The sequence below is a fragment of the Sparus aurata genome, chromosome 17 (genome assembly GCF_900880675.1).
Source record: "Sparus aurata chromosome 17, fSpaAur1.1, whole genome shotgun sequence".
NCBI classification, from domain to species: domain Eukaryota; kingdom Metazoa; phylum Chordata; class Actinopteri; order Spariformes; family Sparidae; genus Sparus; species Sparus aurata.
Genome location: NC_044203.1, coordinates 17,687,843 through 17,706,595, shown reverse-complemented (window position 1 = coordinate 17,706,595; position 18,753 = coordinate 17,687,843). Strand labels below are relative to the sequence as shown.

The window sequence follows — 18,753 nt, the reverse complement described above, 5'->3', positions numbered from 1 at the left end:
CAGCATCTGGACAGTTGTTTAGTTAAGGCGTGCATTTGTGTGTTTTAAGAGCGCGTGTGTGTGTGTATGTGTGTGTGTGTGTGTGTATGTGGAGTGCTTCAGGGACACACCTGGAGTGCAACTATTCTGCGTTTCAACTCAGCCAGCCACTGGCACATTTCACCAGCCTGTGTTTCCCATGACTCCCATTCTTCCCCCCTCAGGGCGAGTCACAAAGTCTCTTCAGCAGCAGAGGAGCTGAGTGTATAAAAAGGATTATAAAGTGCACTCCAGTCTTTTTTCTCAGCTTGATAGAAGAAAGCACTGTTGACCGACCCAATGCTCAGTTTAGGCAAGATAAAAAGGAATAGTTTTTGGTTTATTTGCTTTCTTGTCAGGAGTTAGTTAAGAGGATCAAAACCGCTCACATATCCGTCCATTGATGTGAAAATACAGCCAGTAGAGAATTAGCTTAGCTTAGTCAAAGCCTGGAAATAGGAAGAAATGGGAAGAATGACTCACAATAAAAGAAAGACTGCAACTGGTTATTGTCAGATTTTCTGTAAAAATAATTTCTGTACAAATTAAATAAAACAAGATAAAGCATGGTAGGTTGTGAGCTGTAGAGGTTCTGATAGACATAACATTTTCCCCTGTTTTCAAAATGAGAATCGTTCCATTGAAAGGATGTTTGAAAAACTGCAATGGTCACAAGTGATAAGACTTCACAATCCTGCCTTTCAACTAAGACATTTGGACGTGGTTTCTTAGTCAGGCTTCGAAATGACATTTGGCTCTCATGGACGTTAAAGTTGTCTTAATAGCACATTTCACTGCAGTTTCACTGCACTACTACCAGCCTTCTGATTGATGGAAAGCCACTCCTACCTCTACCACCACAGGAGTTTTATATATGTTTTGTGTTAGGAAGCCTTATAGTTAATTCTCCAGCTTGTGCCCTTTGCTCTACAGGTCCTTGTGCGGAGTTTTCAAAGCTGCCAAGCTTTAATCAGCCTACATTCGCTTTACCAGATTTCTCATTTTACAATAATGTATAAAGCTGCTCTCATTATGTCTTGGAAGCTTGTTGTTAGCAGCACAAGCTTTTAAAGTTACATATTTATGACATTTTAAATGGAACATTAGATGCGTTGAAGTCAAGTATTGATGTACAACCACTTTTAGCCGATATCAGCGCTATATGACTTTGGAGAAATACCTTCACACTAATCAATACTGTCTCTCTTTCAACCTACAAACGAATATATTATCAATACGATGACACAAATTTGTGGTTTGTGACATGCTGACATAACCAAATTTTAGCCAGTCTGAGACGTCTGAGACTGCCTTTGGACCCCCGTTTTCAGTCTTAATGCTAAGCTATGCTAACTGCCCCCTGACCGTACATTTTATATTCAGGGAAAAGTCACAAGAGTGGCGTCAATCGTCAAGAAAGCGACTAAGCATATTTCCCAAACTATTCATTTCTTTAGAGACACATACACAAAAGCCTTGCAGAGACTCATGTGAGGTTTAGAGTTTGGTAAACATAAGACCATACAGACATGACTTGTTGCTGAAACGACCTTGAGGTGATCTGATGTAACTTTATGTTCTGCCTGATTGTATGGAGCATCAGAAAAAAAAACAGAGATTGAACTTTACAGTCCGGAGGAATCAGGTCCCCAGTCATAACCTTCTCCTGTGTATGTCAACTTCAAAAACTAAAACAATGTTAGCCACTGAAATCACACTTTCTCCATCAAACATGTGGGTGAAATAATGTGACTGGCATGACAGCTGCAGTCAGACCGCTACATTGGCAAACTGAGGTGAAAACCTGCGTCATTGTGCCTTTAACACCGGAGCTCGCAGCGCAGCAGGGCATGGCGAGGCACCTGCTCCGAGCGCACCGAGCCTTTCTCCAGACCGACTTTTTTTCTTCCACGAGTTTCACCAGAGACCATGTGGCTCCTTTTAAAGCCGGATATGTCCCCACGGCAAGTCCCGTCGTGACCGCGGAGGCGCACATCGAGGGCCCCCGGGGGGCTGAAGCCGGATTTAAACCAGCAGGTCGGCAGCGAAGGCTTTTGCGCAGCGGCACTGGTTCACGTCTCCCTCTCTTTCTCTCTCTGTCTCTGTCTCCCTCCCCCTCTCTCTCCCTCCCTCTCTCCCTCCCTCTATCAGAGATGAACAGGGGCGAAGCAGAGGGCTGGGACGGGGAGGAATAGCTGGAGGGAGGGATGGCTGAATAACGAGGAGAGAAACACCCACTCCGGACTGACCGACTTGTATCCGGAGAGACGGAGTGAGAGATAGAGAGAGAAGGAGGGAAAGAGTGGAGAAGAGAGAGGAACCCACTGGGAGGCAGCAGTCTTTGGCATTCAGAGGATTTTTCTCCTTTGGGGACAGAAAGAGGACGCTTTGAATTGATGACTGGAGAGGTATGAAAGGCGATTTCATTCATTGTTGTGTGTGAGTTGTCAGGTGCGCGGCGCCGCCGGAGCGTTTGAAACGAGGCGACTTCATCAGAATTAATCTGGTAGTTTGACCCAAATCTGACCGAGAAAACTTTAATTAAAGCAGTCAGCAGCACTTTGAAATGATCAGCGGAGACAGACCTCCCTTTTGATCAAACTTGTGCAGCCTCACAGACAGGTGGAATAATTTGAAATCAAATTTCAAATTTCTTTTTTTTTTTTATTATTATTTTTATTTTAGATTCAAATTAAAAAAACGCCTTTTATTTTCTCTTCAGCCTTTGAACATATTCGCACTTTCACAGTCTCGGTTGATGCGCGTGTTACAATGAATGGCATTAGACTATGACTGGAAACTCATTAAACATATCGACCGCTTTATTTTAATGAGGACGGCGCATTTACCCTGGTATTCATTAACCAATCAACAAAGTTGCCCTCCGGACTGGAAAGACGAAACACATCGGGAATGCAAACTTTTTGTATTTGGATTAAAGGGATTTAGATGCTTTAATGTTTCATTATTCGGTTCACATGAGTAGAGAAAGAGACGTTTTTTAATCAAACCTCACTCTGAGAAGGTCTAATCTCAAATTAGTGTGATTAACACTCATTTATGTGTGTATAGCCTTGCATTAATTATTTGTGTGTGTGTGTGTATGTGTGTGTGTGTGTGTGCACTAACAGCATCATTTCCTTTCCTTCTCATTTCCCACCCTCCTGTCCTGAGGCTGATCTATAAAAGAAAAAGAAGAAGAAGAAGACGAAGATCAATCCCATTTCCTGGAGTATTTCGTGCTTATTAATATGCATTGTCATTATTCTGCCCTTTTGACACCATCTGAATGAAGTGAAGGGGCTGCGTGTTCTTCCAATACCACCTTTACATCAGGGGGATGGCTCAATCTTGAAACAACTTTTGTTGCACATGCTGTCAGCCAAATTGTGCTGCCCACCAATGATAAGCTGTCCATCTGTGTCCATCCTCCGTGTGTAATGATAATGAGTGGCAGACTGGAGGGGAAGAGAGTAAAAGGGAGGAAGGGGACAAAAAGTGTGAACACAGGAGATGAGATAGGAAGAAGAGGAGTGCAAATGTACTGTTTGCTCTCGACAATGGTGCTGGTGAAATGCTCCTTCTCTGGACTGTCAATCAATCCGCTCTCTCCTTGTCTGTCTATCATTCTGTCGCTCTTTTGTTCACTCCTTCTCAAACAAAGTCCTCGTCTGTGTCGCCCTCAGCCTGCTCTACGTAGGCGGGGGGCTCGACCGCTGCTCTGCGGTCAGTCTAGACTGTCGGATTACTGCTCTGTAATTGTATCAAAGTGGACACCAGATTGGAGTAACTGATTCTAGATCAGTGTCTTGGGGCTATGTGTGGGCAAGGTGGACCTTGAGAGGCTCTCCGTAGCTGGATGGCATTCATGGCGTTTCTGTCACTGAAACCCCCCTTTCTTTCCCTCTTGCTTTGCTTCTTCTCAACATAATCTCTCCTCTCTCCGCGCAGGTCTAAGCTGCTTGTTGTGAGGATGTTGTCAACTGGGCAGATTAGGTGGTGTTTATGGGCTCCGCTGGTGCTGCTGGCCCTGGTTTCCCATGTTCCCAGTAAGGCACAGAGTCAGGGTAAGTTCCTCGTCCCCAATCATCTCTCTGTTCTCTCTGATCCCACATCCCTCCCCTCCTCCTCTCTCCCCTTCCCTTTCAAGTGATGTCCTATCCCCCCCTTGTCCACCACATCCAACTTTTCTTTGCTTTTAAGTCCTCGGCTTCCCACCTTGGCCATCCAGCCTCTCCCCCATCTGTTCCCTTCATCACTCCTTCCTTCTCTCAAGCCTCCCCTCACCTCTCTGCCCTCCCGTGTTTCCACATCATCCCTCCCTCTGCCGTCTCGCCGTTTGATGTGCAGGCTCAGTCCAATCAGATTACACAACGCTCATGATCATATCACCTCCAAATCATCATGCCATTTCACCCTCGCAGCACGGCAACGCTTGCAACCCAGCTGCCGAGGCTGCCACGCTTCCGAGGGGTTTTTAATAAATGTGTTGTAACTGTGTGCATCAAGCTGTGATGATTTGCTGCGCAATGTGCCGCACAATATACAGCGCTCCGGTGTGCTTTCCAATCAGCATCACCTCAGCAAACCTGATTTAATCAAACTGAGGCTCATCAAAACATGGACTGTTGTCTGTTTTGTGCAATGTTTAAGTAATGGATGCAAAAAATCTGGATACACTCTGAACAAGAAAACTCACACCTGAGTTCCACCATACTTTATGTTAATATGTCATCATGTGGCATAATGAGCATATCATGAGTTAAAGTATAAAAGATGTTTGTTTTTATGAATGAGACTCAGATTTTCTGATCTGCTGGCCTTTTATTGGCTTTAGAGCTAAAGCAGAACCACTTAGCAATCTTTTCTGATCTCATGATCAGCACCAGGAGCCTCATTACAGAATCAGATCTTCACTGCTTGTCCTATCTTAATTTAAAAGAAGACATGCTCATTTTCAAGTTCATAATATATATTTTTTACATGCTTTAATGCTAAGAAATGCTGCAGCACTGTATTCCCCCTCCGTCTGATATAGCTCCTGTTTGTTTGAGACAGCCCCCTCCCGAATAAACGGTCTGCTCTGATTAGTCAGCTCACACACGCCTGAGCCAGTGCTACTGACAGCAAAGAGCAGCTGTGCTAACTCAATTCTTATGTGCAAAACTACCCGCTAGGCATGAATTATGCAAATGACTGACATGGTGATGAAGAGTGATGTCCCAAAGTCTCAGGATCAAAGGCGGGGCTACCAATGAGGCGTTTTGGGGGCAGTGTTTTCTGTGGGAGAGAGGAGCTTCTGTTGGTGCAAACGTTTTCATTTTTTTCCCCTTTCCTCTGGTGTGTCATTAAGGTTCTCATGCATGTTAAACATCTGTAAACGTTAAAAAGGTCAAAGCATCATAGGTCTCCTTTAATTTCAGCAAAACTCCGATCTTCCTATTTCAGAAGCAATTACTAAAGTCATGGCTGTATCTCACGCTTTGTATCTTAACAAAGAAATCTGAACCAGAGCTACTAATTTTGGTCTACGGGCACTCGTCCTTTCATGTCTGTATCTGTGCACAAGTCTGCCTGTCCTGACAATGGCTGCCTCATTCTATTTGGTTCAGCTAGCTTGCAATTATGGCCAAGGAAAGACGGGTGTTGAGTTGTATCTTCAATGATTGGGCATACATTGTGCATTTTTGTAATACCAACAATCCTTAATCATCCAAAACTGAGATAAGATATGATGTCAGACTCTCTGTAATGAGGCCCGTGGAGGTCAGGTGATTTACGAATCGATGTAGGATGTTTTTATTTCAGCAACAGTTCGAATGCAGAAGTTTCAGCTTATTCCAATAAACAGATCCAAGAGCTCTTTTATAAATCTTATGACTTTGGTGTATGTGTGTGTTCAGCTGTGTGTGTGTGTGTGTGTGTGTGTGTGTGTGTGTGTGTGTGTGTGTGTGTGTGCATGAGTTTATGGGAATCTGTATTTGCAATTGGCAGTCCCTGAAGTACAATGTCAGAGAGTGTCAGACCTACTGTAGCTGTCTGGATAGAGATCATATGAAAATGACCACTAGGGACACTTGAACATTTAGCTGACCCTGCTTTGTGCGTGTGTGTGGCTGACATTCCTCCCAGGACGTGGGGTAAGCGGAACACAAATAAATAAATCAAAAAACGATTTATTTCCTTCTCTCTGAAGTTGTCGTTCACAATCAACAATCCAAATGTATTGATCTGTTTTAACGACTAGATTTATAAAAAAAAAAAAAAAAAAAAAAATTCCACCTTAAAATGGTTTATTTATTTATTTTAATTTCAATAGATGTTGTATTTTTTTTGGGGTCCATTTTTGCTGTGACACCTGAATGGATCAGTGTAGGTCCCTATATTGAAATGAAAGTAGCTCCTGTCTCTCCTTAAGCTCATTGAACTCTCACTCTTTCCTTTCCTGTCTTTTGTGTTCTCTCCCTCCATCCCTCCCTCATGTTATTTCAATGTTCATCAGCAGTTCTATAGGTCATGTTTTTCATTGCAGGCAGACAGAAACGAGAGGTGAGACAGAAGTGTGACGGCATAAATTAGGCTGGGATTTGATCCCAGTGAATTACAGCAGAGCATGGACAACCTCCCAGACGTTATGGGAGCATGCCCCGTTCAATCCCTTCATTAGGGAGCATGTGATAGCCATTAATTTTTGCCTGGTCTGTCCTCTGTAAGCTGCAACATCTGGTCAGAGGGGATTTGAGCGTGAGGATTAGTGTGTGCTCTACCCATGGAGGATGTTTGTATATACAACACAAATGTCTGGATATCATCAGGAACGCCCACTACCAAAGCCTGGGTCAGGTCCAGGAGGTGATTCTTTTCCTCCAACACGTTACTAATGTAGCAAATGATCTGGTATCCAAACCTACCTCATAATATTAAGACATTTTAATGATATCTTTTAATTGCAGCATGTTTTCATCAAAAATGTTCCTGTTATGCATACCTTTTGTCACAGAGCATTTGTGAAACATCTGCTTTTACATATCAATGAAGAAGCAAGTAATTGCTTAAATGGAGTGACGCTGCTAAATATTTTTATGTCCTAAAAATGTACTTTGTTTTTTACAGTCTATTCTTGGAAGTGTTACTTCTTGCAACAATCCTCACAATAGGCAGAACCCTGCAGGTCTCCCTGTACCACACTGCGCCTGTGGGTGGTTTGTTTTTAATCCAGTTGAGCAATATACATTTTCAGGCCAACAGCAGCAGTTTGTCGCAGAGTTTGAAGTGTAGGTGAGGTAATATTATTTCCATTGAGGAGAGACCAAGAATAAACAGACCAGGCTCATTCTCCATTTGAACCCAGAGTGTATCCCTTAGCTCCTTCTAATCACGCTTCAAAACCTTGAAATAATTTGACCTTGTTTTGCATTTATTTGTATCAAAATTGGATCCGATGATGTCAAACTGATGGCGGCACTAGAAGAGAAATCAGGAGATCACATACAGGATAGTGAATGGCAATTCATCACAGTAGTTAAGATAGTTCACCTCATAAATGAACACTTGGATCTGTGGGTGGTGCTGATGAAGAAGTCCGGCGATCTCTAAATTAATCCTGTTGGGAATACGAATGTCTGCTCAAAAATTACACAGACTCATCATAACCTGATGATTCATTAACATGGTATCTCCCAGTCTGTTCACTCATCCACATCTACTATGTAGCCTTCAAATCACAGTTATTCAGCAACGGTTCATTAATAATTAAGTCTTTCCTGATTAATTCCTTACCCGCTCCTTAGTAACTACTCGCATTCTTATCTACCTTAAAGTGTTACTGTGGTTTCTCAATCAATTCGAATATCTGGAAAAAAAGTCATTCAATCAATCAACGAAAGAAAACAGGTCTTTAAAAAGGATATTAGAACTCAAAAGGGGCAAAAATCCAGTCTCAAAAACTGATTTCTTCACATTTGTTTTGGTTATTTTTGGTTGCAGTTGTGGTGATGTGACTCCTATGTCTCTTTTGCCAACCCTCTCATACATATAGGTTTTATTTCTTTCTTAAAAACAAAAGGAAACTGGCTCTACCCATTATTTTACCTACGAATAGCAATAGATCGTATATTCCTTGTACTGTTTGACTGGATTTTTTTTAGGATTTGGACACAGCGTACAGTCTGTGCAGCATGTGAGACTCAGCCACACTACATCTCATCTCCTCAGTCTGACCTGTGGGAGCGACTCTGACACTGTTCTTACTGCAGAAACTGAGCAGTGTGCGAACCAATGGATTGTTGCCTCTTTTTATTTTTTTTTTACTTTGGCCTTGAAAAGTATTGAAAAGGGAAATGTAAATTGTGTTCTCTGCTTAGCCCTCGGAGGGTGCGAGGAGTGACCTGGCGCTCTGTCGTGCTGTTTTCAATGCAGCAGTGACAGAAGCCCGATGGATGGAGGAATGATGCCTGATGGTGGAAGTTTGCCACCGTCACATCTGAACCCAAGAAAAAGTAGAACTGTCAGGCTTATTGTTAATTAGGCATTTATATTTATAGTCAGTTTGCTCCCAGGTTGGGTCAGTTAGTCATTGTAAAGATGCTAAATGTGTGTGTTGTCCTGTGTTTGTGTGTGCATGGTTAATTATTGTAATTAATTTGTTGATTGGCTGACAGCCCGGGTCAATAGCGTGTTTCAGGAAACATCACAACAGATTAAGTGCTCGAGAACACATTTACAAAGATATTGCACTTTTGTGTATGTGTGTGTGCGTACGTGTCGAGATACGTGTGTTTGTGTGAGTGTGGTTAGAGGGCAGCCTGGTGAATTAGTATGAGTGAAAGTGTCGGCCAGTAATTTTGAGTGATAATGAACACGGAGAGAAGCCAATGATGAGAAATCATTTATTCATAAACAAAAGAGAGATGGAACAACCTGTTTTGAATTTAAAAAACGCTAAATTATCCAAACCCAGACTGCCATCACCTCGCCACTCTGCCACCGCTGATGGTAATCCAGCTTGTCATAATCATCAGCCACTTTGGACTAAATGGAGCATTGAATTGTCGGAGAGACAATGTGCAGGAGGTGCTCTAATTCTGCCCTGTTGTTGTTGTTGTTGTCGGAGCATGTAGATGACATTCTTTGACAGTAAATAAACAAAATTAGCTTCAATTAGCGGGAGCGTGAGCTAATGATTTTTTGGGAGGACTGATACAGGATGTCCAGTTCACTCTACATTCAACATGCATGCATAGTGTAAGGCACAACAGTGTAGGTAGGAAAAATGTGTGCCAGGTGAAATCGTTGCAGTCTGAAAAGCATGAAATAGGCTGCGAACGTTTTGGAACATAGAAGCGCTTCCCAGAATCACAGAGTGGAAAAGCGTTCAGAGCTTGAAGTGACTCAGGGTTGAACAGATATTGTAGTACTACAAGGTTGCGAATCAGTTACTTGGGTTCTGCTTCTCTTAAAAAAACTGAGAAAAAAAGTGCCATAGTGGTTAGGTAATGACACTTCTTTAAAATTAAACTCGTTGATGCAGTTTTCTGGAATCAACTTGAGTTTATAACATATGCAGTGGTCCACATGTCTCCCATATACAATCCCAAATTTAAGGAAAACTCCTAATCTAAGAGAACTGAATAGAAAATAGATAATCATGATACTCGGTGAAGAAAAGAAACTACGTGTCAGATGATCAGAGAGGTGAAGATGAAAAACACCACAGTTTATTTCAAACCTGCGATAACTGATTTTTCAGCCACTTGAGGACAGTGGAAACAAGCTGTGAAACCAAGACAGATTTATATTATCAGCTTTAAACTCATTTTAAAGAGAAAAACATGTTTAAAAAGTATTATAAAGCCGTTTACAGCTCTAGAGGAAGCTGCATGTAATCTGATAAATTGCCTCCAGTGATGTCACTCAGTGGCAAAGTTGCATTGTGGGTATCACCTTGTTTATTCCACATGTTTCTTCTTCTTCCTTTTCAAAACCTGCGGCCTTTATAATCCACAATGCAGTTTATCAGATTACAAACAGCATCTTTCTGGATCCATGACAAAAGCTCTTTACCAGTTTGTTCACATGTGCAGTAGTAAAGCAAGCAAAACCTGTAAACACACTTCAATGCATAAAATTGATCAAGTTTGCCTTTAAGTAAATAGAATAAGAATTGGTAAACAAGATATCAAACAGTCAACACCGAGAGCAATATTGCTTTAATTCTGAGTCAAGCTTGTGTTCACCCTTCACTCTCTTTATAGCTCTGTTTTTGTTCTTCATCAACTAATGAGAGAATCGAGCTCCGTTCACCAGCTAGACACTAACTGTCTCTCTGAGTACGGTGAGGTTTTTAATGCTTTTTTGCTGATAACAGCTGTCAGCATCCGAGAACAATGCTGATGAAAGCAGTGAGAGAAAACCTAGGCAGTAAAGTGTCTGACGGAAACCAAAACCATGAGCCAAAAGAAGGTAGAGAAACATCGGAGAAAGTGTTCAGATTTGAACTGGAAAGTCATCTGGAAACTGTGATAGATGTTTTCACTTCAATTTGTTTGTTAAAATCTCGCATGATTGTTTGGACGCTCGTGATTCCTAGAGCTGGCAGATTTTTCTGAAGCAATGTTGCAGCTGAATGCCAGAGTCTAGAGTGTGAATATCGTATTTGTTCTCGTTGAGTATAATATTTCGATTCTTGAAACGATGAACAAAACAACAGAAGTAAGACCATAATTGTTATTAGCTCTCCCATAAATTATCCTGTAAACTAAGTGCAGCACTTAACCCCTTGTCAGTGTGTTTTGAAGCGTGCTCAGCAGTGACATGGACCTGAAATCATCTGTGTTAGAATAGCAGACTCTTGAATGTATCATTTCAGTCTTGTTTGATGTCAATCATCTCCTGCAGAATTAACCCAGCTGAGTATTTTGTGTGGATATTTTTTCACCATTGGTTGGTATGCAAGCAAAATATTATTGCCTCTGTCACCAGACTGCACATGGGGAAAGATCATCCAACAGGCTCTTATTATTTAGTCAGTCCTTAAGACAGATTTCACACTCTGTCTCTCTCTCTCTCACACACACACACACACACACACACACACACACACACACACACACACACACACACACACACCTACACACACACACAGAGCACAGAGGTATGTGTTGAGGGGAAAAGGCATCATTTACATAGGTAAAGCGATGAAAGAGAGAAAAAAAGGCGTTAAGCCACTAACGGGAGTGGAGTGCATGTGGCGCAGAAGAGGAGAAGATAGGATAAAAGAGCAGAGGAGAAGACAAGCGATGAGGAGGAGGAGGAGGAGGAGGAGGAGAGCAAGCGGAGAGTTTAAACCTGGGGATGAGAAGAAGAGATGTGATAAAAGACTGAAGTGTTCCATGAGAGCAGCAGAGGAGATAAAAAGAGCGGAGAGGAGGAAAAAAAAAGCCAGAGTGGATTTAGGTTAAGTGCTATCTCGGTGAGCAGAGCAGTTCTTGTAGCGACAAGACGCCGGCCACATCAAACGACGTGTGCTGCAGCGCTGCATTGGCACTAAACACGTGCACTCACTTACACACACACACACGCACGCACACACACACACACATGCATCTCCCTCATGTACAGTACAGTAGCTATCTCGTGGTGACAGTGCAAGCCAGCAGTTGTCATCCATAAATCCTGCGTATTAGTGAAGCCACTGTAGCTTGAATACTCACTGTGGAGTCAGTGCAGGGCTAATCTGGAGAGAGGAGGAGGAAAACAGGGAATTAAAGGATGGGAAAATGAAGGGGAAGGGGAGCTGTGGGAGAGAAGATGAGGGGAAAGAAGAGGACGGAGAGGAAGAATGGCGGTGGAAAAGAGAAGACAAAATGAAGACAATAGGGGGAGAAAGTGGATGGCAAGAAGATGATGAGGAGATGAGAGAGGGGGAGGAAAGAGGCAACTGGCAAAGAAAAGAGACAAGCTCGGAGAAGCTCAGAGAAGACAAAGGAAAGACAAAAGACAGAGAGAGTTAAATGGAGGTTGAATTAAGAGATTGTTTAGGATGAGAAGAAGCCAGCCTTGAGCGGGGTGCTGAGCCAGATCAGGAGATGGGAAGAGGAAACTTGCAGATGAAGTTGAAACTGAGACAAGTAACGAGAGGAGGTGAAGTGAAGCAGAGGATTGGACAGCGAGCATTTACTCATCTACTAGGAATCCCTGTGAGCTTTCACCACTGCTAATCCTGGAAAGAGTCATCCCATCTCAAACTGGGACTTCGAGCTGCGCCTGTATAGTCTAACGCAGATAATTCCAGTTCATAGTGGGCCTCCAGTTAAAAGACTTACAGTCCACGCTCCCTGCAGAGCTGGGAGATTACCCAAGTTCATACTTCAAATTAGACCCCTTTTAAATTAAGCTGCACAAGGTGAGAACATGTTAAATGGGATTTTTGAAGGGATTTTTTTTAATTTTCTGGCTCTGGGGTAATTTCTTTTTCGTTGAGGCCTCAGTGACTCAGACTATTTACTGCAGCTAAATTTTGTTGCTAAGCAGTAGTCGCCAAAGTTCTGCCAAATGGCTGGACATTGCATTTACTACCTGGCAAGAGGCTTATGAAGGAGCAGTTGGGGTCCCGCTGATTCCTGTGGTGTAAGTCTTTCAGATAAATGGCTCTGGTTTGTGTGATATAGTGCTCTTGAGCTATACGCGGCTCTGTAAGTTTAGGAGAGAGTTAATCTAGGCAGGGTTTCTACAGTACTCAGGCAAGGCAACTTATTGTGATCCAGAGAGAGGATGTCTAATGTGTTTCACGAAAGCATCTCAGCACTTCCTGCTAGAGAGTGTGAAACGTTCTCTCTTGGATGATATTTATGGCTGCGCGGTGGTAAACAAGAACAGACGTGGCGGTTTGTGAATGGTAATTTATATCAGAGACCCTCATGTTCTGTCAGCATCCACAGCTATTTGCGGTATTACGTCCATATCCATTAATCATAGTTGCTGTCTCTAGAATAGCCTCCAATTTGTAGACCTTGACATGCATTCACGGAAGAAAAGAGGGTCATATAGCTGGCTCATTCATTTTTTGTTAGAATTCAGTGGGTGTATGTGTGTGTGTTCATTGACATGCAAAGCAAAGATCAAGGTATTCGAGGCAATTTTCACACCAGTTATTAGTACTCTGTCTGCCAACTCAATTCACCCACTATCCAGCACACACGAAATGATACCAGAGTAATTTAAGTCACAGACTTAAATTATTCATAGATTCTTATTGTGTGCTGTAATTATACCGTTTCATCCTATGCATTTTGAGTATCTGATAGGTAGTGCGGTGATTACTTAAGAATAGGAGCGAGCGAAATGTAAAACTGTGAAGTACTGCACTGCGTCTCTGTAGAACGATCAAACAGCATCATGAGATGTGGTGATGAAAAGTTCAAGAAGTTGTCCTTGTTTGACAAGTTGAGGATGGATCCTTTTATTTGGGCTTCGGGGACTTGACATTAACTTGTGAAGAAATACCATGACTAAAATATAAAGTGTGTTTGGCAGGAAAGTCCGGCTGAGATGATTTTTTGGACTTTTTAAAAACGTTTTCTTTTACCTTGATAATTGATCCAAGTAGAGAAAATTAATTCTTATCCTTATATTACAACAATATATGTACTCATTTTCAAGGTCATACTTTTATATTGGATGTCCACTTAAAATGTTTACATGCTTTAATGTTAAAAAAGTTATTTTTCTCATACTGTCCATTGCTGCAGCACCTCTATACACCCGCAGTCTGAATGCACAGTTAGTGCCTCTCGTAGGCCTGAGCAGGCACAGCCGACTGTGTTTCACATCAGCTCTGCTGGTGCTTCTGTCCCGATGGCTTATTTAAATGCACAGTTTCTGAATACAGGCTGTGTGCATTTTTTTTGGGGTTGAGTGTTTTGAAACTTTCACAGCATTTCTAAAGCACCTAGACCTGCTTAATACTGAAAAATGACATTGAATTCTCACATCCCAAAATATAGCACCTTTAACATACTAAAGTTTGACCCCAGCATCTCTGACTTTTCTGTCTCCAACATAACAATACAATAATCACGTGGAATATACAGTTCTCTCTCATTTATGTGCCTGAATGGGATTTTCCAATTGAGAAAGATGAAGGTCTGTTCTCATCATCGAGTGAAAATCCTGCACAAAACCCCTCAGGTTTGTTCATATCATATCACCTATTTTTTTCTCTACACAGTTTCTTCATAAAGGCTCATGTACAGTCTTTACATGTCAGCACTCTATAAACATCAATCACCTGCTAATAATGAGCATTACATTTAGGTTCTGGGAACGCCGACGTGGGTCAGCAGTTAGGGCGAGGGGTCCTTTAAAGTTTATGACAGCCCAATGAGATTCATTAAACTGTAGTTCATTATTATTATTCCCTTGATACCTTCAGGCAAAGTAGATTACACTGTCTTTTTTCCGTATTTATATAGACTGCTGCAAAGTTGTTTCCTTGAGTGACTTATATGTGAATTTGAGTCAGACTCACTTTAAAATTCTATTTCATAGAACCTTGAAGGAGCTATAAATGATTACAGCTAAATCTGGATTTATTTCAAACCTACTCTGTTTATATTTTATTCACAAAGTTATCAAAAAAAATCTGCATAGTCTTAGAAATCTTGCGCGACCACATCTTCTGATTAATAGCGGTATCCTGACCCCAAAGTTTGTTCACTGATCAGTCAGTAGTAATTTCTGTTGAAGGCTCTTAAAGACAACATGTTCAGTTTTCATCTTATGGGAGAGTGCTGACAGGTTAAGTGACTTCACATTGGCAGCGTCATCTGATTAAAGGATGACAGCGTCTGCTAGAAACTTTGTAGAAACACATTAGAAATCTTGGTGAATACTTTGTACATAAACTAACAAAGAATATTCGTCGAAATGGTGATATGTGTCGCAGACATGAAGACGATGTCTGCGACGTTTGTTTTCATCTGAGGTGAATATGTAGTATTCCATAATACTACATTTCTGTGTGGCTGCTGTCCCTCCCTTTTCTTCTGTCGTTTGTGTCTGTAGATTAAACCAGTCAAATTCCACAGATTGATTCCACAGTACAAAATATATTAAGTGCAAGAGGCCAAATACTGCACACACACACAGAAAAATCGCAGGGAATGGTTGCTGTCACCATTTTTTAACAGGCCACTGCACTTTTCATTGACAGAGGGCTGGACAGTACAGCGAGCTGCTGAGGATGCTGCTGTAAACCAATCATTTCTCCATAATAATGTATTGATCAAAAATGTAAACTCACACATTGACGCAGGCAAGGACATCTGCTTTTTCCCCTTCTCTTCGCCAGACTGTATCATCCCTCCACGTATCACTTTTCAGTGGAATCTTATAAAGAGAATTTGACTGGAAATAGTCTCTTCTAAATCTGTGTCTTTTTAAACCTTTTTCATGCTGTTTCGAGCCGAAGCTGAGCCGTACGCCACACTGGCCTGCTTTATGTGTTACTCTCATGGATACGGTAACTTCAAAATTGAAATTCACTCAGCCCTCTCTTTTTCCTTCTGTCCATCCATTTATTCATTTCCTCTTGGAGTGCCTCTGATTTGTGGCGTTTCTGGGAAGTTTTTTGTTCGGTGTATCTGGGTTCAACAACTGACTTGTCATGTTAACACATGTTGACTGGTGGCTGGGAACTTTTTAATCAACATGATACTCATTCATCAATGTGTTGTCTATCTCCAGTCTTTCCCCAGCTTTATTAAATGTGGTTAATTGTTTTTCAGTTCCAACTCCGAGGAGGCTGCGCTTCAAAGTGCTGAGCTCGAGTAAACTCCTTGTTTCATGGAAGGAGCCCAAAGGAGATTTTGACAGCTATCTGTTCCTCTACAACTGTATACCAGGTAGGATCATTTAAAAAAAACAAACCTTATGCTGAGGATATGTGGGACCTTACTTTGAAATTTGGGGGGAAGGATCCTATTATGATTTGGATTTTCCTGCCTGTCATGAGGGATTATGTAATTTACTTCCTATCAAAGCTTCTTTGAAGGGATCAATCTCCTGAGAGATGTGGAAGACTCAAAGTTTGTCCTGCACCTCTGCCAAGTTTGAGACAAAGGAGTGTTTTTGCTGCGTATGTGGAGCTGTCAGCAGATTTTAAAATGGGACCTATAGATATAAAAGACCGTAAGACCCTCGCAAACCTATGATGGAGCTCAGTCCGGGGCAGACGAAGACAATGGGGGCCATATTAGTCACTCACTCAGCATGATAACCGTGCGATTATGTGGGCATGATGGACGCCTGACGTCTGGCTTTTATACTGCGTCTGTCAGTAGTCAGTCATTGTACGAACACAAGGCATGACCTCGTCTCTTTTAGGTCATACACAGTGCAGTCAGTAATCACCCTAATTATCACTGACGTCTCCTTCATTATGCAGTACACCTTCCCTCACCGCCATACATATCCATCACATCGGATCTTTAACTGTTGCTGCACCGCTGCCTGCATTTGTTCCGAATTAATGCTGTGCTGAACACTGCAGACAATTCTTTCACCGCCCGTTGTAAAAATGAATAAGCAGGACTGAATAAGCACTCTGTAGGAATAAAACCTGTTTCTCGCAAACAACCCTTTGCGAGAAACGCCTCGTCTGACAATTTCTTGCTGCCTCTGACAGCTGAAAAGAGAAGAAAAACTGAAATTTATGGCCACTTCCTCCCAGGCGAGAGTGCAGCAGTAGCTCGCTGGCATTCAGCAAATGCAGTAAAAAAATGGACTCTCTCAGTGTCCTTACTGATCTGTACACTGGTTATCTTCAACAATAAGAAGGCATGAGGACTCAAATACCTGTCCTGTGTCCTGATGTCCAGTGTCCTCTGTACCGGTCTTTAGTCCATCTGAGTCAGATGAGGTGAGCAGCACCCATAGTGAAGCTTGTTTACGCTGGCTGAAGTCCTTTTGTTCGGAACAAAACACCATTTTAGATCACAAAAGGAGCTGTCAGAGTGGCAGCTAACCTTTTCGCTCAACGTAATATCCTTTTTTCCCCCCTAAGAGCTTTTCTAAAAAGGAACAGCTAAAGTGCAACTGGATAAGGATTCAAGTTTCAGGTCAAAGCAGATGACTAATTTTTGCCAACTAAAATGACAAGCTGGCTTCTTTTCTGCGTGCTTATATTCTTTCAGACATTGCCCCCTGTCAAATTTTTCCCCATTATCAGCTTGTATCCTTATGGATGATGTAATCCATGTGTCACTGCATCAGAAAGTGGTTAACTTTAGCCTGCGCGTCCCTGTCCAGTGGCTTTATTCCCGATTCTATGGCAGCGCATGAATTCAGCTAAAATAAGCACTTAGGCTATTGGAAGTCTGTTCAATAGCCTGCCAACAATTCTGAATTTCAAATAGTGTGGGTTGTGTCTGTGTGTACTTGCATATCTCTGTGTTATTTATCGGTGCCAGATGTCTATATTTACTCTCTCTCTCTCAAATCTCAGCGGAGATGAAGCCAAACCCTGCAGAAAGAAAAAAAAGTTTTTTACTGTATGCGACTGCAACTTATTGTCACACCGCTGCTGAAGCCAATTAGAGGAATCATTTGGCAAGGTGGAAATTGTGTTTGCTTTTCAAGCATTGGGAGAAGTGATGCACAAATTAGGTGAGGTTTAAAATAGGTTGTAGTATTGACAACAGCAGTTCACGAGAATAACTATATATATTTACGGTGGCAGTGACACACGAGACTCAGAGGCACGTTGATGTTGTTTTGCTCGGTTTCTGCCATTCAATTTAGTTGTATTTCCTATTGTTGAGGTCGATATTTTTACTTAACTGTACAAACTTTTTTTTTTTTTTGTGCCCATTAACTCCTACGGTAACAGTAGGCAGCCAATCAGAATGAAGCGTTGCCATGGGAGTGGGGTACTTGTGATCTTCAGCGCTCAGGACAGGCTCGTTCAACATTGGCAGTAGCCCGAGTTGCTTAAGTTTAACTCAATCTGAATATTGAAAAGCAGAAAAACAGTGACTTCCTTTTGCCACCAGAGAAAAACAAAGACAGCTACATTACTCAGACGTCACGTAACAAACGTAGCAGTTGAGAAAACAGCGTGTTTAACTGTAAAATCAGTCCAACAAGCTTTAATGTTCACTGAAACCATAATATATGAGGCATTTTCAGCAAGATAAAAAGGTCAAGACTAGTCAGTAAATGACTTACAATTGTATTACATAATTTTTGGTACACTTATTTGTTCTTGGATGAGTTTTATACAATATTTTTTGCACTTACCTTACATAGCTTTTTGGGCCAACATGAAGATGAACAACATGGCTTTGTGTAGTTTCTGATTTCAAAAGCAAGTCAAGCATTTGATTTTCTAAAATCTTATTTTCCGCAACTGATTCTTCCCACAACTGCAAACTGATTTAGATGTCATGAAAACAAATCTGATCGATTTTGGACTTTCAACTAATGGTTCAACGTTTTGGGAAATGCTCCTACTTGTTTTCTTGTCAAGAGTTGGATAAAAAGGTAGATGACATTGATATCTGTGAACTAAGTATGGAGCCAAGACCTGAGTCAATAAGCTTAGCTTGTATGCTGAAAGCCAGGGGAAACAGTTAGCCTGCCTTGGTTCAAAGTTTAAATCTGATGCCCACTAATTAGCACGATGTGTCTCATTTGTTTAATCTGTACACAAACAGAAATGCAAAAATTGTGGCTTGT

The 18,753-nt window shown here is 41.7% G+C and overlaps 1 protein-coding gene across 2 annotated transcripts in view; it reads left to right on the top strand.

Moving 5' to 3' along the window:
* The first annotated feature begins 1,871 nt into the window (after window positions 1-1,871).
* col14a1a (collagen, type XIV, alpha 1a) overlaps window positions 1,872-18,753 on the top strand; it is a 143,733-nt gene continuing 126,851 nt past the window's right edge. For both annotated transcript variants that reach the window (XM_030393551.1, XM_030393552.1), the window contains exons 1-3: window positions 1,872-2,426; window positions 3,970-4,085; window positions 15,804-15,920. In XM_030393551.1, the coding sequence (XP_030249411.1) occupies window positions 3,992-4,085; window positions 15,804-15,920 (211 nt within the window). In that variant the 5' untranslated portion in view covers window positions 1,872-2,426; window positions 3,970-3,991. The remainder of the gene's footprint in view (window positions 2,427-3,969; window positions 4,086-15,803; window positions 15,921-18,753) is intronic.